Source organism: Atractosteus spatula, chromosome 7, assembly GCF_055471065.1.
Source record: "Atractosteus spatula isolate fAtrSpa1 chromosome 7, fAtrSpa1.hap1, whole genome shotgun sequence".
Taxonomy (NCBI): Eukaryota; Metazoa; Chordata; class Actinopteri; order Semionotiformes; family Lepisosteidae; genus Atractosteus; species Atractosteus spatula.
Window position 1 is genome coordinate 8,534,599 of NC_142712.1, and position 24,758 is coordinate 8,559,356.

General features: G+C 35.1%; 1 protein-coding gene across 1 annotated transcript in view; it reads left to right on the plus strand.

Annotated features, from left to right (window-relative positions):
- The window catches only part of cntn5 (contactin 5), a 197,733-nt gene that overhangs the window by 89,429 nt on the left and 83,546 nt on the right, over nucleotides 1-24,758 (plus strand). Inside the window, exon 3 of the mRNA XM_088920592.1 lies at nucleotides 20,222-20,440. Coding sequence (XP_088776718.1) covers nucleotides 20,222-20,440 — 219 coding nt within the window. The remainder of the gene's footprint in view (nucleotides 1-20,221; nucleotides 20,441-24,758) is intronic.

A 24,758-nucleotide genomic window follows, 5' to 3' on the forward strand; every position in this document is an offset into this window, starting at 1 on the left:
AGAGACAGTGGTCATTCAATGCCCGCTAATATCCATCAACCCGAGACACCCTTCAGGCCCCGACAAGCTCTGTTGGTAGAGCATGAGACACCATAATCTCAGGGTAGTGAGTCTGTGTTCCACGTCGGGCGCCAAGTCCTCCATGTTGGAGGTTGGGCAAAAGGCTAACAACCCTGTCCCGTAAAAAAACTAATGTTAGGGAAACAGCAACAGGATGTTACTGCCCCTATATACCGGAATACATAACGGGCAAACATCCAGACGCCCATTATTTTTCACTCAGTGACAAAAATACTGTAGTTACTTCCATAGTTCCCAGTAATTCATACCCCATAGCTATCTTAATTTCTGATACTTTTACTTTATGTTAAAACGCTAAAATGCAAAGGATGAGTTAGATTAACAGTAAAGTGCCACAGAAGTCTTCAAATCTTTTAGAACTGGGAACGTATCATCTGTTCCAAAAAACAATGAAGCAAATGTCCAGTCCATCTTGAGTTTTTGACAGCTGTTACATCCCTAGGCTTTACTATACAAACTTCACGAAGGATAGAAATGACATGAAGTCATTCACATTTTCTTGGGATCTTTCAGAAGCTGCAGAAGAAACTTCAATTACAAGTCTTTTTCCAGTTAATGCTGAACTGAAATCTATGTAGCTAATGAGACTAAGCTTTTTTTCCACCATTGTCTGCAGACAATTGAGCTGATGAATTGCATTCTTGATTGACAAAAGCCTTTTTTGGCTGCTATTGTAATAAAAACAAAGAGTCAAAGGTGCCGTAGTCTTGACAGCTGTAATGTTAAGCAGTAGGAAGCTGAATGGATAATAAGGTTTGCATGTTCAGAAACTGCTGATTAAAATTGGATTTTCTTTCATACATACTGTATCAGCTACCACCATATTTATTTAGTTCTTCCAATGGTATCCTGCTTTGACATAGCTTGTACTAAATTAGATTTACGAAACTGACTTCTTCCAAGTTGAAATTTTCATACAGTACAGTATATAAACAAGATTTCAGATCATTTTGACATGAGGTTTCACCACAAGTACTTAGAGAACTGTCTGTATGTACTGTAGTTCACCTCTTTACTCTGCCGCTCCTCTCCCATTTCCTCGCGCATTTGCTGTCTGTTCAGTGAGAGAGGAGTAAATGTTATTTCCTTTATTTCCTTCTGCATTACATCCTACTTAAACCACACTACAGTGAGGAACTATTTCAACCATGAGCAGCTTTGAACATTAAAATACATGGTATTGGTTATGCATTTCCTTCATAAATTATTTTCATTAGTGCTTTATGTGAAGAAAAAGATGATTACTTGATGAAAATACTATAAAAGGGTTGGGTAACTTAAGTCCTCCATGGTGGATTCCTCAGGCTATTACAGTATGTGTGTCTTTCAAGTACCAACTGCTGCAGAACTAAAAAGAAGTTAATGTAACCAATTATCTAAACAATTGGTTCAATTAATTAATGACCTGTGGTAGAATGAAAACCTAAGGCCTCTGGCCTCCAAGGACTGAATTTGTCCATCCTTGCTTAAAAGGAAAAACTGCATGAATACTAAAAGGAATAATGTGTGAGCATTAGTGACGTTCTAGTCGTGCATAATGTGTATATGCTACTGATTGTTTGTTTTTTTCCTGGATAGCTTAATGTTCCATGACCAGGGTATACGCACCACTGGGTGAACTGTAGAAGACATTTTGTGAGATTGATCGAGTGAATTAATTGTCCTTACATTAACTATAGACTACAAAGGTAATGTTTCCTGGATTTCTCTACTAGGAGGATTTGAAAAATGACCTGAGGTACTATAAATTGAAGGTTTTAGGTACTTGTTTATGATAGTCAGGAGATTACTGTAACGAACAGTTCTATCCGGACCCTATGCGGACGACACAATCCAGAATAGTGAGGAAGGAATACACTAGGGAAAAGTCATGCAGGAACAGGGATGAACAGGGGGGCGTGTCCATACGGTGCTGGTGATCCGGGGAGGTGTGACCGAGGCGAACAGTCCAGAATAAATCCAAAAGGGAGAATCCAAAAACGAAAGCAAAAGGTCCAAGGCTGAGAAACCCGTCCAAACAGGAGATTAAAATCAGGTGCCGGGTCGGGACCGGCGGGGGGAACAAGGACAGGAGCAGGAAGTTAAAAACATGACGGAGCCAGGCGCAACCAGGTCCTGGGCTCGCACGATGCGGGGATCAGATACAGAGCGCCGGGTAAAGTGAGCGCCTGGCTTTTAAAGGCGAACTGAACCGGAGAGAAACAAGGAACAGGTGGCAGGAATGATACAAACGAGGAATGGCTGGAGCGGCCTTAAGAGGAGGGGTTGCGATCGTGACAATTACTGTATAACTAAACAATGAATAGTGACCACTTGTATTTATCATATGCATTAGACTGAACCAATCTCAAGAAAATAATTGTACAATAAAAATATTTTGTTTTGAAAGAAAATTTGCATTTTCATCTCACATACTATATACATATATAATGCTGCTTATACTGAGAATTGTAATTTATCAAGGTTATCAAGCAAAGGAGCCTTTCATGAAGTAGCACTAAACACAAATCCATTTAAACTGTAACCTTCTAATTGTGGAAACCGGGCCCTGATTCACGTTTTATCCGTGGGAATTAAAAACTAATACGTTATTCGCAAGCTGATAAGATCTTCCTGCAGTGTTTCTTCACTCATTAATAATAAAAGCCCCTGGAATTCCCATAACAGCAGTGAAAATGATTAGGGCTAGGAGCACACCCTTGAAAAACACAATACACATTTTTTTTTTCTTGGGGGATCCTGCAAAGAGAAAATCTTTTCTTTCAATCAAACCCCATCTCCAAGTTAATGTGCAAGGCCTATAACTAACTGGATTACTACTCATAAATAATAATAATATTATTACTAATAATAACAAGGATCCAACTGTTTTATTTTTATAATAATTATTTTTATAATAAATTCCCAGTTTTACAAATCACATTTTAAAAGTTATTTATTAACATTATCCTGTTACCATGCATCTACGCATGTTTAAGCACACAATACTTTTTTTCTTTTTTTTCTTTTCCAGAAAGGGAAAATGTGAAGATACAATAGTGCAAAACATGTGAGCTGTGCTTTAAGCAATATACTGTACTGTATACCATATCACAGATATGGGATTTATCATTTGCCATTATTAGCTGAAGTTTAGGATTTAATAACAGGATTGGGTCAAATATGCAGTTAAGGTTTTATTCAAATGTTTTAATGGTACTAAGATACTGCTACAAGTTTTTAGTTTGTTTCATGACTAAATTATCTTCAGTGAAAAAACAGCCCAAAACTATCAATTGAAAGCTCCACATTGTCATCACTTACTTTGGTATTATTAGCTTGCAATGTACTGTCGCGTCTATACTGTACATCTATTTCATGCTAATTTTGCCTTCACTTCTCGCATCAATTCTCTCATCAAAGACGCATGTGCTACTTAGCATAGCTGTTTAACAAATGGAATGGTACAGCACAACCAACAAAAATAACATAATAAGGAATGTGCTCTATAAAAGCTGTCTCATTATTTACCAAAACCTCTAGGGTATCATGCAGCTTGAAAAAAGAAAATTAGGCAAACAAATATCATGCTGAGCAGTAGATTACTTTAAAAAATTGTTTGGTAATAAAATGGCTTACATCACTTTTACGCTTAAAGGAACAACTCATAAGCACCTTCAGACTATACAGCTTTTCAGAATGCACTTCCAATTTTTTCATTGTAGCTATACTGATATTGTTCTAAAGAAAAGCAACGTACCTCCAGCATTGAGAGGTTTTGGTGAAAGAACTGTCGAAGAAACAGAGATGAGAGCTTATACAGTATATCATCTACAGACCCTACTTTGCAATACCTGTTCTCTTATATAAGACAAAAAGGCAAGAATCTTTGGACACCAATTCAGCAGAATGGTGTGCTGTCCTTAGTGCATTTCTTATGAGAATCAGTACTTTTACAGGTATGTGAAGATGTCATTTGATAAAAAAATAACAGATTTATAAAGAAAGTCTAATTGTTAACAACTAAACAAGCTAAGCTACCAAACAAGCAAGATACAGTAGGCTTAAAGGCCTCCCCTCATTTGCAGCCCATCGTGTGTTATTTTTAACTTTGGGAGGTCTTTTTTCTTATTTTTTTATTTATCCCCTATTTATTGAAGCTTTATTGGATACAGTAAATAAAACTTAATCCATTCCATGGTTTGGTTCTTTGTATTTTTGTAACTTTTTAGGTTATTTTCAATATTATGGGTACCTCTAAAGAGTTAAGCTCATCTTCACCACGTTTACAAAGCAGGTTTCAGCTCTTGGTACAGTTAATTTGTTTTTGCCTAGTCCATTTCTCTGTATTGATTTTTGATCTTGGCTATCCATTGCTAGGAGCTGCAGTTATTTGCAGCTGACAGCATTTGCTTTGTTTGTTTATTACAGTGGGCAGTTCATGCCTTTTTTCCCCCTCTCTGCCTTATTTCACTCCTTTTGACTTTAAACTTCGAACAGCAATAAGATTTGTAGTTCAAGGGATTATTTTATTTTTAGATGATCTGGCTTGATTTTCGTTCTTTTGAATGCCAGGCCTGTCAGGCTGGTAGAGGCACGATGGGTCTCATGACCCCAACAGTTCAGTTGTCTTCTGTAACCTCTGTCCCCTCATAGATAGGCCTTGCAGTTTTGATGATATTGGCCACGGATGCAGTCATATAATGAAAGCAGATGTATCTATTGGAAACCTTCCCCTGTGGAACCGAAACAGCACATCAGCAGTTTTTCTGGTTTAATAGCCAGCTTTATCTGTACATGTCAAGTGTCTAGTACCTGTTGGGCCTGTGCAGTATTTAAAGTTCTTATTCTTCGACTGAAACCAACATTTTCTTCTGTGGTTGTCGCAAGCACTATTCTTTATCCTGGGAAGTTAAAATGTCCTGCCGAATTCCAAAATATTCATTTTTCAGTTATAAAGGTGTTTTGAAACTTCTAAAAGACTTTAAAAGTCTAAGACTTTTAAACGAATCAAATATTTACAGTACACATTACATAAGCAGTATATGAGCAGATTGTCAATTGCCTTGTTTTTTAATTGTGAAATTTTGTTGGAGATGGCATTGTTATATCATTGTTATATTACATGATCATTCTCTCAGGTTTACCATGTTTTTGCTAGAGGGATGAGAAAGACTACGGTTGTATTGCCAATAATTCACAGCAATTTACATCACACTTGTACATGTTATTTAAGATAATCACACATATGGGTCAAGGAGCAGACTTCATTAATGTCAAATCTCACTTTAATTGCCTTGTACTGAACAGAAAAAATATTGATTAAGGCAATCCCAAGATGATATCTCCACAGAAGTAAATATGGTTTTAAAGTTGATTTTCCTCAGGGCCCTTTAAAAATTAAAATCCACAAATAAATAACAGTAATCAGTATCATCAGCATGCTTTCTGAAAGTTTACTGTTAGGTTATATTAATCTAGTATACATTTTACATATGAAAATGCTTTTGTTACAAGTCTGCAGGCCTGCTTCTCTCTGCCACAAGATGTTGGCACCATCCAAGTGTTTGAAATGAGGCCAAGCATCCCTTGAGTGACTTAATGGCCAGTGTTAATTATCTCTGGATATATTATTTAAACAGCATTACAGGGCAAAGTATATGATTTTGTCATTGGAAACATATGGAAGATATCAGCAGTACTGTCTTATCACAAAACGGCAGATTTCATGGATTAGATTTAATTAAAATAAACTGTTTTGACTCTTCAGCTTTTTGTTACTCAGTACCTCTGTTTTTTAAATGTTTAATTTCTTATTTGTGATAAAATATTGATGTAACCTCTGAATTATAGCCATGGTTTCTCTTAGCTGACTGTTGTGCATGAGTTTATCTTTTCTGTATCATGGTTTTCCTTGGCCAAGAACCAACAACAATCGTGTCTGTGTGTGTAACAGTCTTATAGAAGCAAATTATGGTTTCATGTAATTGAACATGTGTCATTGCAAATTTGTGGCAATTAGATACAAATCGTACTGTATATTGACCAATTCAGCTTACACCTCAGTATCTTGAACTATTTGACCTCTTTTCAGTGCAGCTCTAAATTTAGGAAAGGCATAATGTGCTTACATGCTACTACTGTCATTTTGTAAATTAGCATTCATTACTGAAGACAGCTAAGATAGATAACATCTTGAATGAAGAGTATTAGATAATGATTAGAATTTATTTTCAGCATTACTTAATTGAACAGGGGCATGTCAAGCACATTCTTAACTTTTATGCAAGAAAATGATGAATATCCTCATTTCTGATTATACACAGGTACTGTATGTGAACCTGTAAGATGTTCAGTACAATTAATTTGCAGCTGTTTTATTAATTATTATTAATAAATTAATCAACTATTATTCAACTAAATTAATAACTATTATTAATAAATTAATCAGTTTGGATTAGCTTAGAGTACAGAGTTTTTATTAAATACTGAAATTCCAACTTGTGATTAAACATTGTTGGTGCTAAATCACTTAACATAAAAAAGAGGGTGCAATCTAAGCAGGTGTTTATACCTCATCAGTTTGCAGTCTTTTTAAAACACCTTTTGATCTATCCTCGTAGACCACTTTGAAACTTTAGTCATTTTAAATTTATCAGAGGATACATTTTTTTAGGTTCATTTAAGGTACAGTATTTTTGACACCGTCTCAGTTCCTAAGAACATTTTTAAGATTAATGTCGAGCATTAACATTTTTATAGGCAGTAGATACATAAATTTGTTGGACACCAAAGTCAGCAGGGGAATGGAGTACATTTTTGGGTGGGGACATTTCATTTAAGACATGCATGAATTAAGGAGCAAGAGTACAACAGCGTTCTCCTTGAGTCTTCAATTGCCAATAAATAATTATTATTAATTAATTATTCGATCAGGAAAATATCTGCTTTCTACAGAAGCTTATTACTGCAGAGAAAAAAAATCGAGTTTATATATATTGTTTATACGAGATAGTATTGCATTTGTACAAGAAACATATCCCATTTCTATGAGAAAATTATTGCGTTTATACAACACAATTATTGCCTTAAAACTCAATAGTTAATTTGTGAACAATGTTGCCTACTATATTAATACTGTATATTGCATTATACTGTACTGTATATGCAATAGTATTGTAGTATAGTAGCATTGACTTTAACAACAGTAGAATATTGTCACACTCCTCTTTTTGGAAAAAAATCGAAAGGAGCACATGTTCTGTATTTTATATACATGAAGTACAACACCGTGTCAGTGAGCATTCCCAGGTTAACCGTGTATTGTTTTTGCCGTCTCTGTGACAAATGTATGTTCTTCTTGATGTTCTTGATGTGAATCTGCAGAAACAGGTACTGTACATACTGTAGGGTTTTGCCAGCTCTTTCAACATTGAACGGAATACATTTACGATGACAGTCAGCATCACATCAAGACGTGTGTGATGATATTCTACTGTTGTTAAAGTGACTACTGTATTGCATATACAGTATAATGCAATATACAGTATTAATATGGTAGGCAACATTGTTAACAACTTAACTATTGCGTTGAAATGCAATCATTTTCTCGTATAAACAAGATTTTTTCTTTCTGTTGTGCTAACAAGCATCCGTAACTCACTGAACATCTGTAAAGTTTTAAACATACAGTTTTTGTACAAAAAAGTGACTAGTATTTTTTAACATATGTAGTAGACTGCTTGTGACAGCCTTTTACTTGTGTAGCCTCCTGTGTTTTTGTCCCTGCAAAGAAATGAATTCCCTAGAAATAGGGAAATAGACATCTAGAAATAGACACTCCCTTGAGCTCTTTTGCCTAATTTTAGAGGGGTGTGTTTCAAACAGCTTTATCGGATCACTGAATAGGTTTTAATTTTCAACCATCACTCAAACATCAACAGTTTCATGCTGCATTATTAATCTAGGAAGGCCTAAATTAAATGTCAAATCTAGCTTGCAGTTGGGTATGTGTCTTTATCCACTTCTAATGAGTACAGGCCTGTAGCTGAAATAGATGAATTTATACCTCCAGAAGAAGGCTATCAAAGTACCACTATTATAAATCATTAAATGCCTCTTAACCTAACAAGTGGTGAACCTTTTCTAGTCTTTTCGGCCTGTGGTATATAAAATAAATAAAACTCCTATTCACATAGAATTTTATTTTTCACTGAGAACGGATAATTAATTTGTTGTTTTGAAATCAAGATTTCACTGAAAATGTAAAATAAATGTCCTAACCAGTAAAATAACATCAAAGACACAAGTAAACATACGCTGCATAAATGAGCTAAATACAGACAGTGCAGCTGATTTATCTCCTCGACGTGTTGAACATTACCATATGTCTGCTGTGTAATTCAGTGAGCCAGAAACCTGCTGGAATTTGGTCACATAACAGTATACTGTATTTGGGACTACAGGGGTAACCTTCTGGCTAAGATAGAATTCTTTACAGCAGTTACCACATAAAAAGTTAAAGTAGTGTAAATTATTTACACATACGGAAAGCCCCAGTGAGATAAAATGCTGTAGCAGTATATCTAGTCTCTTGCAGTGAACCAGAAGAAATTGCATGTGCATGAAACCCTTGGTACCCAACAGCTACTGAAACAAGTTTTGGTTGTTTTTAATCATGTTACGAGAATTAATAAAATTCTATCTGGGTATAACATCTTGTGTTAAAAAATTATGCTGCAAAAAGGCTGTCTTGTATTTCAATTCTTAATGAATAAATAATAATTTAGCAAGTATACCAAATCAGAGGATAGCATTTTACAGAATCTTACTGTTCTTACATAAGACCTCACAAATGTGATGTGTCAATACAGTATCAAAATCAGCTGGTAGGACCCCATCTCTAAATTTTGGTGAATGAGGGGACATATACTGTTCTTGCCAGCAGAAGTTCTGGGGATAGTTTTGCCCCAAGGTGACAAGCTCCAATTGATACCTCTCATAAGTGTTTGATAAGTGTATTTAATTATTCAGTAATAGACATCTCAAACATATCTCTCTAGAATAATGTTTCCATATACTGTACCTGAAAAATGAATTTGAGAATATATTTGTTTCTACAGTTAAGCTTTTCTTCTTAACAGTCAATGTTCTGTAATGGGAATGTATTTTTTTAAAGGAAGGCACTGAATTAGTGGTGGAGTTGAACTATCATATGGGTAAATTCTCACCAACTAGCACTCTTGGGTTATCACAGAATGTACTGTCAAGGATGAACTGCCACAGTAGAGAGATTGCCAGAGTTTCCATTATGTTCATCTTCATACTGGCTTTGCAAATACATTTGCATTTTTGTCATTTTAATGAGGAATGAGACAGTTTGTCTGTCTATCTCTCCATAAAAAAAAACAAGACACTATCTGTGGCATAGGTTAGTTTGGGCCTCATCTGTTGAATAGATTTGCAATTTGATGCATCAAATTGTAATTCACCTTGTACCCAGCCTAAATCTTTTTTTTTTAAATGCCTGTGTTTTATGTATGTTGTGGGGGATATAAATATGGGGTAAAGGATGAGTGATGCATGAAATCATTTTTGGAACAAGGGCAAAGGAGTCATGCATTATAAAAGGAGTTATGAGCACACAAGTATTTAGAAGGAAAAAGACACTTATTGAGATATTTGGTGAAATTCACAGTGTATGCCATGAATAGACTATGGCCCCTGTTGATAAAATATCCACAGCAAACCAATAGTGTGACCAATCAAAGCATAGTTGGGAGTCATTTTACAACTAATAAGGATTCAATATTCTCTTTAAGAAAATGACAATGAACAGAGGCAATTTGAAACCTGAAAAGAAATCATGAGTCAAAAGCCAACTTGGGCTAATTAGAAAACCCAATTGTGGTGTAATTGTTATTGTAGTCACTAGATTCTATTTGCAGGCTTACAGAGCAGGTCTCTGTAATATTTATGTACATGTAGAGGTGCCTATTCTGTGCTGGTGTGTGTGGCTACACATGTGTAATCGGTGTCTGCCGGGTTACTAAGACGTTCATACTGTATGTACCAGGAAAGCCCTGCTCTATCTTTTTGTTGAGTCATGAGTTTAGAATGTGTTCCCCTGCTCTAAATCTGCACTTACTGTAAGTCACTTGGGTCATTCTTGCTGTATGAGCCACTGTACACAGGGGTGAGCCCGTGGCACAACATTTTAGTGCAAGAGAAACCTTTAGTGCTATAGGCAAATACCCCCTCCACATGCTCTCCATACCATATATCTCCTTCCGGGTCAGCCTGAAGCAGCTAGAAGATATCAGCGATTGTCTGTTGAGATTAGAATTGCTGCATATATTTTGCATCGTACAAGCTCAGGAAAGATAAATGAGTTATAAATATCTGGTGGCGTCTCCCCCTTATCCTGTTCTCTTCTTTTCTGCACAGGTAAAAATCCAGCACATTCTCTGTTTCCCCTTATATCTTCGTTATATATTTTGGGATGTTTTTTTCACTTTTCTTTCTATATCTGCTTGTCCTGATAGTTATAGCTAATGAAGGCCCTTAATGGGACTTGCCATTTTGTTAAAATATGCTTTTTATGTTGCAGAAAAACACATAATGTGTTAGTACAGTACTGTATGTATATTTTACTTAAGGCACTAGACCACAGCTGTTTTAGAAACACTCAACAGCTGGTAATCGAAATATTGATTTCAGTCAAATTAAGGCATAAACACTACCTGTTTCAGGAGTGCTAGTATTACTTATGCAAGGCAAAACCATCCATGCTGGTGCTACAAAATGAACAGCAGAGAACTGTACTGTGTATTATAAGATTGAGACTGGATTTTGAGAAACCACAGTGTATATTCTGAATATAAAAGCATATTAAAAAGTCAACTTTTATATGGGACATCAAGTTTAGTTTAAGGATCCTGATATTGTTCCAAAGTACAATTGACCACATATCCAAGCCTGGTTTAAGTAAGATTATCTTCTCTACAGAATATACACATGGTCTAAATGGGTTGGATATCTACTGTACAGTATTAAGATGTATTATTAAATTACCAGTCTCTTGCATAATCTGCTTCACTTGATGTAATCTTTTTTATCTCCATTAATCTTAAACATAATGCACTGTGGCTAATCACATTCCTGTGCCACAACTTGCCTGCATATTTCACCTTGTCCTGAGTATTAAAATCAATTCTTCTTAATAAAATTCACATGTGTCAGTTTAGGTTCAATCCACTGGATGCATATTATTTAAATCTGTTATTTCCAAAAGTGCCACAGATAGTTATCAAACAGCAAACCACATGGATATAATTATCATTTTATTATGATGTGTTGTTTCCATTTCTTTAAAAACACTAAAACTCTGATACTTAAAAGTGATAACAGGAAGATACAATAAGCAAAATACCATTTGTATTTTACATGGTTAAGTTGCTCAGGAATAATGGATACCCAAGAAAATTAAAATATTGATTATGATGATGATAATAATGATGGTTGGCATCTTTGTCTGGTGCATCAACAGTCACAATAAAAACTCATTAGTTTCATGGACAGAATTCGGGGTGATTTTACTTCAATAACAAAACAGGAATCATGGGTGAGAAATTAAGTGTGTGAAACTAGAAGCCAATGTTTTGGAAAGCAAGACAGTGTGCTCACAATTTCTGCATTGAGAACGAATATAAAGTCACCGGAGACCTCAAAGTTGGAGTGAATTCTGTTTTACACTATAACAGCAAAGTCAGGAAATAATGAATAAGATTTGGTGCAACAGTTTGTATTAATTGAGTACTGACAAGAATTACAAATGAATTTTCTTGACTCATGTTAATAGTAGTTCAAGTAGGCAGCTGCGTCAGGATGCGTAGGCTGCAAAGGAACAAGTAAAAGATTTATTCCATGCTGAAAAGAGAAGAAAGGAAACACAACGTTTCGGCTGTGGAGCCTTCTTTGGGTTTGAGCTTTCTTCTCTTTTCAGCATGGAATAAACCTTTTATTTGTTTATTTTAATAGTGTTTTATTACCTTCTCAGCATGGGAGTTGAATCTCTCAAAATGGCACTGCATCACACTTCCGGAAGAAATCTGTTATTGTATGGCTTGGATGTTTACAGAAATAAAATTATCTTTTGAATACAAAAATGAATAATCTGCTGAATTCTACAAGATATGCTTTCATTACCATACTGTAAGTCTCAACATACATCTGTTCACTTAGAAAAGCTGAAACTGAACAGCAGGCTCCCGAAGGAATAAAAAAGGTCTCATTTTGTTATTTTTGCTTCAAAGTGAATGTAACTGACAGACTAAAATAAACAAAATGAAACATCTACATTCAGAAGATTATTTTTTGGGCTTCCAGAGTAAAACTGTTATACTGTACTATTTTTGTAACTGTGAGAAAACTTTGCACCATGAAAAATGCATAAAAATACATCTTTGTTGTTTAAATCAACAAATTGAAAAAAAATATTCTACAATTGACTGAATATTAGCACAACTTATTTGTTGAATTATAATGCCAGTAATCTAGAGTATACTGTACATCTAGTTGCATGTTCAATGACAAAATTAAGAGAGTTCACCATGTACAACAGGTTTTCATACGACTTTTGACATTCACTGAACGCTGCAATACACAACAAAGGCATCCAAAAGTCTCCAAAAACTATAGTTGCATATAAGACCAAATTATCACTCATCCTAAAATTTCCTTGGGACTGAAAATCCAGCACTCAGCATAAAAACTGTCTAATTAGTGTTGGAATTCTAACCCTAACCCTAGCTTGCGTTTCAACATACAGTAGCAATCATGTAATATGACTCTGAAGCACTCCAGTGACCAGATTTGAAACTGTTCCTCAAACCAAAAAACCCATTGAAAAAAGCTGTTTTATTGTCCTCAATAATACTGTAGGTAAATTTTCAATCAGCTAAAAAATGCTGTAAAAGTGGTACTGAAAGAGGGCGCATTTAATGCCAGTGTAGGATTTGGGTTACAAGAATCATTTAATGTTGACTCCAGTTATACATCTAGTTGCACATTAAATGATCATATTTAGAGAGTTTATCCAGTAGAACTGCTTTTCATGCAACGTTTGATATGATGCAGTTTTGGAATACAATTACTGAACAATGTAATATACAACATACTGTACAGTAAGCAGCCAGAGGACTCCAGAAAAAAGTTGCAGTTAAGAGCAAATTAACACTCGTCCTAAATTTCCCTTGAGACCAAAAATCCAGCACTGAGTGTAAAAAATGTCTCAGTAGTGCTGGAATGCTAACCCTAGCTGGGGTTTCGACGGAGCAATCCTGCAATCAATCTCTGAAGCCCTCCAGTCATCAGATTTGAAAAAATGCTTCTCAAACCAAAAGTTACGAGTCTAAAACAATCAAGCCCTCTGAAAAAAAGTGCATGGAAAGTTATCGTCTTCAATAATGTGTCATCCTTAGAAAACTCTTCAGTCAGCTCAAAAATGCTGTAAAAATGGTGTTGAAAAGAGGGTGCACATCCCACCAGTGTAGGTTTTGGGTTACAGGAACCATTAGTTGACTCCAGTTATGCATCTAGTTGCACATTAAATTACTAAATTTAGAGAGTTTACCCAGTAGAACTGTTTTTCATGCAACTTTTAATATGATGCAGTTTTGGAATACAATTACTAAACACTGTAATATACAACATACAGTAAGCAGCCAGAAGTCTTGGAAAAAAAGGTACAGATAGGAGTAAGTAAATGATCTTCCTTAAGTTCACTATGGACTGAAAATCCATCACTGAGTGTAAAAACTGTATTTGTAGTGTTGATATGCTAACCCTAACCCTATCTGGGGTTTCAACAGAGCAATCCTGCAGTATGTATTTGAAGTCATCCAGTCAACAGATTTGAATATGATCCTGAAACCAAAGCTATGAGTTTAAAGAATCTTTTTTTGTGAGTATGACTACCCTATATTCAATTGGCTCTGTGGATTTTCACAAATAGATACCCAAACCACAATAAAAGCACATACAGTAGCATTCACAGTTTCTGTTTGAAGGCTACGCATTGATGCCAGGTCAACAAAATGTGTATGCATCGCTAGCATTATTATTAAAGGTTCAGCTAAGTGCAGGTTGTGTCAGGCTTGAACAATTCACTCAAAATTTTGTTTAGAGATCAGCATACTTATAATCTGTAGCTGACAGAGCAGCCTGTATCACCTTCTCATATTAGTCATTTAAAAGTGCTCTCCCTCCACCCATCAAATGTTTGATGTTTGTTGTCAATGATTATGTTATTCTTTGGTGTGAGTGTGTGCGTGTCTGTGTCTGTGTTTGCCCTGAGCCTTCAAGGGTGTATCTCGCCCTGTACCCATTGCTTGCTGAGGTAGGCTCCAGCTCCCTTGCGGCCCTAAATTGGATGAAGTGGTTGGAAAATAGAGAGACGTTATTCTTTGGCATATTTTATTTCATCCATAGAGGTATGTTATCTGGGCTGCACACTGGAAAATCTATTTACTATCTTAAATATATGTAGGTAATTTCCAGCAGATATCAAGCTCCCCAACCTGCTGCTGCCCATTTTGAGGTATATTAACCCAGGAAGTCTTTAAATTGAAATTAATGATCCTGTACTGTTTTTTTTTCTGCCTCTCATTAAATTTCCTCTTGCATATACAGTGAATTATCTATCATATATGTTATTAAGATTTACAACAATTAAAAATAAGTAAATTAACATTCTTCTTTCCATAAATAGAAAGCACTGTTTTCCCAATAACTGTCAAAAGGAGGTAGATCCCTGGAGGGTCACAGATGTTTTCTGAACTTTTTGTAAAAAACACTGTTAAGGTGTTTAGTTGTTTTGTTTTTTAGTTTTAAGGTTTCATCATTTTCAATTTCTCTATTCCTAATGGCCTTCATAGTTTTATTTTTTCTCCCTATGTTATAAAAATACTTTTTGTTTTTTAAATTTAGTATCTAAATGACATGCATTTTTTTGTGAACATGCAGCTGCACACAGGCTTTAGAAATAAGACACTGGTTCTGAAATGTGGTTGTGTCCATAGGGCTCTAGAAATCATATTTCAAACCTTGTTTCAGATGCCACAAGAAGAAAAGCACCTATAGTCCAGTGGTTCCCCTTTTTAACTTAGGATTTTCACCATTAGACCACTTTCTCACTAATTCTGCTTTTTTACTCACCCCCTGTCCAGTTTTAAACATTTACCAGTCATGCAGATGTGATATAATAATGGATTGAAGTGTTCTCTCAGAACCCAAATGTAATTTGAAACAACATACTAGTAGAGAAAAGACCATGGCCACTGCTGAGTGTGTAATATTTTAGCATCTATTCACATCTTCAATTTTATCAATTTTCAATTCAATTTTATCCGTGCCTTTTGGTATTCTAAAAGAATTGTACAAACAAATTGGTAATGTCAAACATAAGTCATACATTACCAAACATGAGATTTCTTATATGTGAAGAATCTTCCATTCTATATTAAAAAATAACCTATTGTTACAATGAATACATTTTGAAATTATATTTATTCTTTACTTGAAACACAGCAAACAAGAAATGAGAAACAACGCCAGTGCAGTTGATAGTAGCTACTCTAGATTACAGTAACACAATACTCTTCACACTGCGTTAAACATTTCTAGTACTCTTCTCCTATCATTACCTTACAGTAGCACGTGAAACTAGTAGTGCAGCCATTTGTATAAAAGAAGGTGTTGTGTACATAAAAAGGCACACATGTTATCACATTTAATATTATTAATAAGCATCATGTCATTGTGTAGCATTTTGCTTTGCATGCCACTGTACTTTAAGACTGCAAGAGGTATCGCAATGTACCGAAACAACTGCAAATGATTTGCATATACTGTAGGACAGGATAACAAATTCTACACACTACCTAAATCTCTTGTTCATCAGCACCTATTGTGATGAGCTAGTATGAAGAAAACATGAAACCCAGTAAGCTAAATTCAATGGGACCAGGTAATTGTATTCATTTGAGACATAACAGTACATAGCAGGAGAAAAACACGGGACACATACTTTACAATAGGTGATAAGTGTGAGACAGGAACTTAAAAATGCCTGTCACTGTAAGTGGCTTAGGTTTATATTTTAAATTGAACAAAGCTCTGTTTTAAGGTGATTTGTGTTTACTGTATAATTGTTAGGAATCCTTTTCCTAATTGTTTGTTTCATTTTGCTCCTACAATATGGCACCTAACTTACCTGATTCTTACTTTCTTATCACAATTTCAGTTCACATGCTTTGTCTTGAGAATATTTCTATTTCGTATGCTTAAGCAATACCACTGATTATTCTTTCTCCACAACACCCACCACCCTATCTCTAGATTATGATTTATTTCCCTGCTGTGTTAAATACTCACTAACAGCTGTGACAAGGATCACAATCAGAAGAAATATGACTGCACTATTAAAGAAATAAACGTTTCATTTTAAAACTGTGTTAAGTGTTGGACCCATTTTTCTCATCTGTTTTTGTTTCATTTTGGTATTAATAAAGTAGTTAAGATAAGAGCATAGCACTAACTTCACAACAGATAAGATAGAAGATGAAGCATCAGATCCTTATAATGACATTTTGGTAAGAAAAATGAAAATAAGGGGACAAATCACACATACAATTAGCGTAAATTCATACCCTTGCACCTGCAAACACTATATATTGCCTTTGTTCCAAACAGGTGCAGCATTTTGTAATCAATTCCATGTTCACTGTGTAATTTACCAAGAACGGGAGGCAGACAGAGCAGAAAAGGAAAGGGTTGTCCTTTGGAAAAAAAGGTTGAATTAAGCCCTTTCTGTTGATAGTTTTGTTCTACATCACTCGGTACATGTCCCTCTATCATTATTGTGATTGATTCCCGGCAACAGTGGATTGGTTTAAAAGATTGATTTGTTGCAGACAGAAATCTGCAGGGTTTTGGTTTGACACATCAGCACACTGTCCTCATTAAACGCTCCTATTGATGGACAAAGAATGGTTGATTTTGTCCGAAGCATCTGCCCCCACACTGTGAGGCAGTGGAAGAATAAAGTAGTTAATAAATTATAGATGAAGAAGAAAAAACCTAACCCAGTAAAGCAGAAGTAAAATACCATAAATATTTTTATTTTTAAAATATACATTTATATATATTGTGCAATCCCTAAGATATATTATTATTTTCTCTATGTTGGCTAAAATATTCTTGTCCAATGGCTAGCTTCTCTTTAAACCATACTGACTTATACAGTACTCCATTATTGCAGCAAAGACAATTGTGTGCCTACTATTAATTATGATGTTTATTTCTGTCAAGATTACATCTCATTACAAAGATTTTTTAAGTTCTACAATTAGTTTTGCATAGTATTTAATTAATTAATAACATTTCTTCTCACTTTAGATCATTCAACGTAAATGATGTGAATACTATTTTGTCATGCTTTTAAACTGTTTCATTTGTCTATATTGTGAACAAGATCAGTGTCTGGTGACACTTTGTAAAACTTCATAGTGTTGTATTCAATTAGATTGCAAAAACTTAAAACCTAAGACATAAAAACCTAAGACATAAAAGACCGAATACCTAAATTAGAGTATGAAAGTGTAATTGCTGTTTTATTTCTACATGCCTGTCTCTCTTGATTTATTGTACAATGACATGAAAGGAGCTATTGAAAATACAGTAGTAGTAGTTATTATCATATGCTGTTAAAAGCCTTCAAAGTAAATTCTGAGAATGACAAAAATGCTAAATATTTTTTACTGTTTTTATATATTTATATATTGTCTTCAGAGGTTGTATCGGTATCAATTTCAGACCCAGTCCCCGGAGTGACCCTTAGGAGGATTCATATAAAATTGGAGTTGTCCTAAAGAACAAACAGAAGGAAAATGATGGCTGGTGCTGACTTGTATGTTAAGAGACCATTTGAACATTTACTCTGTGTTGAGCAAATTTCAGTGGTCATGCACACAAATGCATGTTTGAAGACATCAGCAAATCTTTTCTTTTTCTATAACCCTTTTTAACCCTTTCAGGAAATGGATGAAGCACGAGAGCAAACTTCTTAGAAAAAATGTGTCTAAAAATTATTATTAAGCTTTTGTATTTCTTGTGTATGATATTCTAAATTTAGCTTGCTACGCATATTTCATGTCATACAATGAGGCTACATACTTTACCTGTTTTAGGAACAGCAGTAACACAGTAGTCAGCATGATGAGAGTTTGTATACAAATTGAAGATGCATACTGTACATCTGGAAATACAGTAACATCACACAGACTAAAAAGAGGTACTACATAACATTAAGCAATCCTGGAGGGTATTGTTTCTTTGTTGTAAGACATGTGCCCAAAGCTTAACAGTGCAAGACGAAGGTGCATTTTTTATTTACTTTCCTTTTCAGGTACTGCTACAATACTTGCCTCTCTCTCATGGAGTCTGCTGGGTTGGGTTCTGAATAAGCTTGCAAAATTCACATCTTCAAGATATTCTGTCCCTTAGAGTTTTTAGTTATAAAAATTAATGAGGACATTTGCATACCTTTTCTTTCTAGAAGTGAGGGGACTACAAAGTGTAAGGAAAGGGTTTAGAATTCTAAACAATATGGTAAATATTTAATGTATAGCAATAGTATTGAAACACTTGGAAAATGAATTACCATCAAGACGTCTTTAATGACATTTCCCCTAAACATGCAAGGGCTAGCAGAAAATACACAAGTGAAGGTCACATTTGCAAGTATTATAAGGTAGCTTTTAATTAGGATCTTGTAAATGTCAATGAACCTTTTCAACTGGCCCAAGTGCTAGTCTGGAAAATGAAAAGAAAAAAGACATATGCAGCCTAGAAATTGATCCCCATTTAGCAGGGGTTAGCCTCTATTTCCCCTAAAGCCAAAATAAAAATGACGTTTTCTGTTGAACAGAGAAGACCCTTAAAAAATGCTTGCTTTTACCTATGGTGTAGTGTATTTAAAGCTGTTCACTTGGGGATTAAATTGGCTAGTAGGTTTGATATACTGTAGTACCATCTGAAGATGTTAAAGTGTAAGATTGACACACAGAGGTACCAATAGACAAGTTTATTAAGACACGTAAAGAGCTTTTTTGTTCTAGCAACTTCCCTTCATAAACTTTATGGCAGTACTTTCTCCTTTGAACTCCTGTTTGTAATATCAGTAGAAGCTACAAAGTTCCATTTCAGGAAGACAGATTTTAGACTGTTAACTCAGTCTGTTCAAAACACATTTTTTTGTCAGTAGAAGCTACAAAGTACACCTAGTCTCCCATTTCTGGAAGCCAGGTTTTAGACGGTTAGCTCAAAACAAAATTTTAATTAAACTAATTATATAAATGTGGAAACGTTATGCCTCACATCACAATTTTCCAACCTGTGAAACGTGTTATGAAAATGAAGCATCTGACCTAGAAGATAAACTTGATAAAGATGGTTATATCAACATGGCATGACATGAACTCTAGGCTCACTCTCCCATTTCTGTATCAGAATATCAGACCATAAAATCATTTTAAATGATTTTGAGTGCCTTGATAAAATAGAATGAATGTGAATTAAAAATGTATTAAACTGAATTTTCTAAAGTACAGTATAAGCTTACTACATATTTACACAAATGGAATGTGTGGCTATATTAACGTCTCATGTTTACACCCTAAATCCAACCACTTCCTCCCCTGTCATCGGTAATGTCCCCTCTATTCATTCCCTGCCTTAGGGGGTGGCACGCATGGTTAGTCAAGCTCCTCAAGGCTCCAGGGTCTTGTGTTCAATTACAGCTTGGGGTGCCTGTCTATGAGTTTGTATGTTTTACTCATGTTCATTTGGGTTTTCATTGAAGACTGCAGTGGCCCCCCGACGTCTCTCAAAGGCATGCAAGTAAGACTTGATTGGCTTCTCTAAAAAATCCCTTTGCAGTAGATACAGTATTATGAAATGTGATCTGTGGCCTTTGATCAGTTGAACAGATCACAAAGTGAATGGTATTATTTGGGCACAACCTAATTACAGTAGGTTTGCATTAGAATTATAATCTGTGACAATGCTTACATTTTCTTTGTCATTTTTTTTTCTTCTTCAGAAATTTCTAAAGCTATTGCTGGGCGGCCTGTTTCATATGCTGCTATTTTAAGAATTAAGCCGGACAGCTCATCATCATCTCTGCTCAGTTCAAAGAACAGACCCAGATACAGCCATTCCAGTAGTGGGTCCTCAAACTTGCACGAATGGCCAGACTTTTCACATCAGTACCTGGCATCAAGGAGTATCTTTAGTTCAACTGAGAGTTTCAGGAAAGGTGGTAAGACTTATTTATTTTTTTAAGAAGTTTGTTTGATCTGGTGAATTTGTTCCAGATATCTATGCCTTTAGGAGCTCATCTAACATAATCCTGAATAGAGCATGTATTCATATACTGTTTATACAGTAGTGTTTTTTACAAATACTGTATAATCCACAGACTACTATATATCTTACATGCATCCATAAATGAGTCTTTACCTAAATATATAATTCTATTCATCTGAAAAAATTACAGGCAGAGATTGTGTTTAAAAAAGGAGTATTGTGGGTATTAAAATAGCTTTTGCATTTAATATAAATTTCAAAAATATATTGGTTTCAGAAATACTATGCAGCATGTTGTACAGATTTGGCAAGCATAGCTCTTAGTCCATTCTCTCTTCAGCTTACCTATTAAGTGGTTATTTCTTTATTTCTCTTCAGGCAACTCTTATTTGTCTGGTAGACAATTAAAGGTAATTAATAATTACTAGCCTTTGTACCACTATGGTACAACAATTGTGAATGAAGTGGGTATCATCCTATACTGTAGGTGCAGCACCTTCCTTGTTGGCATGTGACAAGTGATCACTACAGATCAGGTGGAAAAGTGAGAAATTGCTTCACCAGAGGAATTAAGGTGAACTTTAGAAAACCCAGATTATACACATCTGGAGTGAATTTTAGCCGCCAGATCACTTGGTTTAACAACTTTACTGTACTTTAAAGAACAATGAGATGCAAATCCCAGAATTTAGGTCATGGTTGATAGTAATTACAGTACTTTTCCTATCCAACCTCTTAAGTAATAAAAAAGGACTTAACCAACACATAGAAATCAATTAACCTAGCTGATTAAGTGCTTAGTTAGAATGAAAACCATAACAAATGTGTCCTCCAGGATCAGGAAGAAACATTTTATGACTGCAGGTGTTTGCAAATTCATACGGCAACTCTTATACCCGCCACAATGCTCACAGCAGCTCAGCAGTTCTGGCACATACTGCAGTTTTTCTGTCTGTGTTAAAATTACTACTGTTTTCAAATATCACCACTACTGTTTTAAAGTGCTCATACTGTATAAATATTGGGAAAATAACATTTTAAAACATGTGAGTTTCATGAAGAATTGTTGAGAGTGGTTTAAATATACTAAGACAGAACCCATCAGGAATTGAACTATGCAGGAAACGAAATATGCCATTGCCTTTAAAACTGTGTTGTTTGTAGAACCAGAACTCCTAACTAGTAGAGCTGCTTACCATAAAGACAGTTAAAGATAAACTGAAAAGAAAGCAGAATTTAAAATATACTTAATTATTAAAGCCATAACATGGTGAAAAAAAAGTTAATACTGTACACACAAAAAAATCTATTGGCTACTATTATTTATAATGTCATTCATCCATTGTGTTCCTGGCAGAAGTGATTTTATTAACTTCTTTGGCTCTTTGTTTCCAGAATGTTCCAGTGTGTACTTTAGGATACGTTTTTCAGACATTCTCAGTTATAGTAATCATAGAAGTCTTTGATTTTGATAAGATCCAGAAACTGCCCAGCTATTAGAGTGTGATAAAGAGCTTCCATAATCTTCTATCAAGGATCTGGCACTGTGATCAATAGATAAGGGAATTTCCTAGTACCATAGGAAAAGGAATAGTATACCGTATTTCTAGATTCTGTTGTTGATATTCACATGGAGCACATTTGTTAAAGCTTTGGGTAAAGTGGTTATACATTATTTTCATTGGTAATGGTGGTGATACGCATTTCATAGAATGGATGATGATGTTATAGTATAATTAATTTATTCAATTTCAAGCCTTAAGCCTAATATTATTCCTTGTATTATTTCCCTGTTACTTTTGCTAAGGAAATAGAACATGTACATCATTTTCGGTAGGGTAAGCATGTTTGTATGATTCTATATACTGTATATTAAAGTAACCTATTACACCAGAAAACTGTGGAGTTTTGTTATCCAACTGAAGAGTTGGAAAATGGAGTAATGTCTGAGTACATTAGTGTTTGAATATCAACTGCCCTTTATGCAGGACATAAGGTAGTGGTGTTCTCATCATTTAAAAATCCCCTGGCTCTTGTCAATACAGATACAAGAGTTTTAATGGATACATTTGTTAAAAAGGGAGATTCATTTTCACAACCCAGCAGGGGAACATCAATGACTGCTACTCTTATTAATAAATCATTTCACACAATGGCCAGTGCTTGTCAAAACTATTCCCAAACCAGCATTAATGTGGGTTTTGTAAAAAAAAGATTAAATGTGACACCAGACGTAGTCACTTAAGAATCTGTCTCAGATTGCATACTCTTACCTCTGTAGACCTTGGTTGCACTTCTGGGGAAATAAGAGTCAATTCTATAAAGATCAGCATTTGTTCATATTGAATGCTTATTCTCTTGCCTTAGGTGCTGTCTTCCACTTTCTTAAAGGGCATCAGTGGCTGTGATTTGGAATGCTCCATTTGAATGATGCCGTGCACTGGACATTAAGATGTAGCAAATGTTTCATCGCTGTTTCAACTCTCTTTCCATCCAATATACTGTATGTGGTCAGTGAAAACTCTCGAGGTTTAGTCTGGACAACACCATCTGGTGGTTTATCTATAGGGTTGAGCACACATTTAGACACTACCTTATTCTAAAAGGAGCTAAAAGATCAATAAAGCCTAAATCATCTGATGCAAGAATACACATCCTGTACATTTTTTATGCAAATTCAACAAATTCCTATCATTGTCCTCCACACACAACAGCATTAAAGGCTTATTTAAAATATACAGTATAACCCTCTTTTGTTCAATTGAGAAGTCTGGAGGATTTCATCCAAATACTTTAATAGCAGGATAACATAGGTTTATTTTTAAAATATATACAGTAGGCTTTGTTTAAAATGCTTAAAATAGTTATTATTTTATATGCACAGCAATGAAAATAATGACAGGTCAGATTCTGCTGTATGATTAAATCTTGATTTAGGAAAGATTTTCTCTGGCCTACATGGTACAGTATGTAGTGGATTTTTAAAAACAGAAGTATAATTCCTTGATGATATAGCACCCTTTTGAAAATCTTGCATAATTCATGACTAAAATTGATTTTTTCCAAGTAATTCTCCAGCCTGAGTACACAGGGTCATTATAGCACAGTGTTCTGTGTTCATTGGCCCCATAACAATAAATCCCAGTGAGGTATTTTTTTTACCTTATTTGTTATCTCTTCAGTCACTGTACATGTTGCCTTGGACTCTTCACTGATGTGTGTGCAACCTTGATGTTCTGCCAGAAAAATTGTAGCAAATGAAATTATTTTTTATTTTGATTTCAGAGAATGTTAACTGCAAGGGATCACACACTGTAACTTGTTGGTTGCATTGCTTTCATCCTATTTTTAAACAGTCTATTTAGCATCTAATAAACAATAGGAAAACAGCTCTTATCTTACAATAATATGTATGATTTTCTTCACGGAGGGTGATATTATAGTGTATAGAAGCATTTGGCTATAAAATTGAATTGCTACATACATCAATAGTGATCAAGAAACTGGGGAAGTGTTTGGTCTAGCATATAGTACTGTATGTAAAAGCTGTGTGCCTCTTTTATAGCCTGATTGTATATTATCCCAAAGCTGTAATAAGTAGCTCTGCCCCCACAGTTTCCCTCTCCCTCCTGCAGTGGTGCGAGAGTTGCCAAGTATATCTTTCTGCACTTGCAAAGAATAGATAAATTAATTAGGAGCTTTGGGCACAATAATTTATCTGGAGAGGTGAGGTGTTTTCCAGTAGCTTTGTTGAACAAAGGTGGCTGCAGAGACAACTAACTGAAAATTTCACAGCCCAGTTAAAACCTCAGTTTGTCTTCAACATAGAGAGCAAGAAGTAAATGCTGGTACAAAGAGCCTTGAGGGCTAAAAGAATAGGATATCAATGTTTGGATCTGTCCCTCAAGTACTTGGTGAAGGATAAAATACTGTAGTCTCTCATAAGTGGTTGAACTTTGACTGGCCATATGGGTTGTTTTGGTCTTTAGTTATTTGTAAACCACCTTGTATCTCCTTTATTTCATCCTTTTTAATTGTTTTGAAGTCCAATTACTACATATTTTTATTTACAAAGATGACCTGGAGACCCATTTATACAGCAGGGCCTCAGGTACTTGTTCAAAGATGAAACAGTATCTCATATCTGGATGAGCTTTGATGAGCTACTGTATATGAGTTTATTTTGGTCTTTATTTATTAGTTGACTTCTTGGGAGTGTTATTCAAACTCTTTCAAACACTTAGTGCAAAAGAGTACATTGTGCCACCACT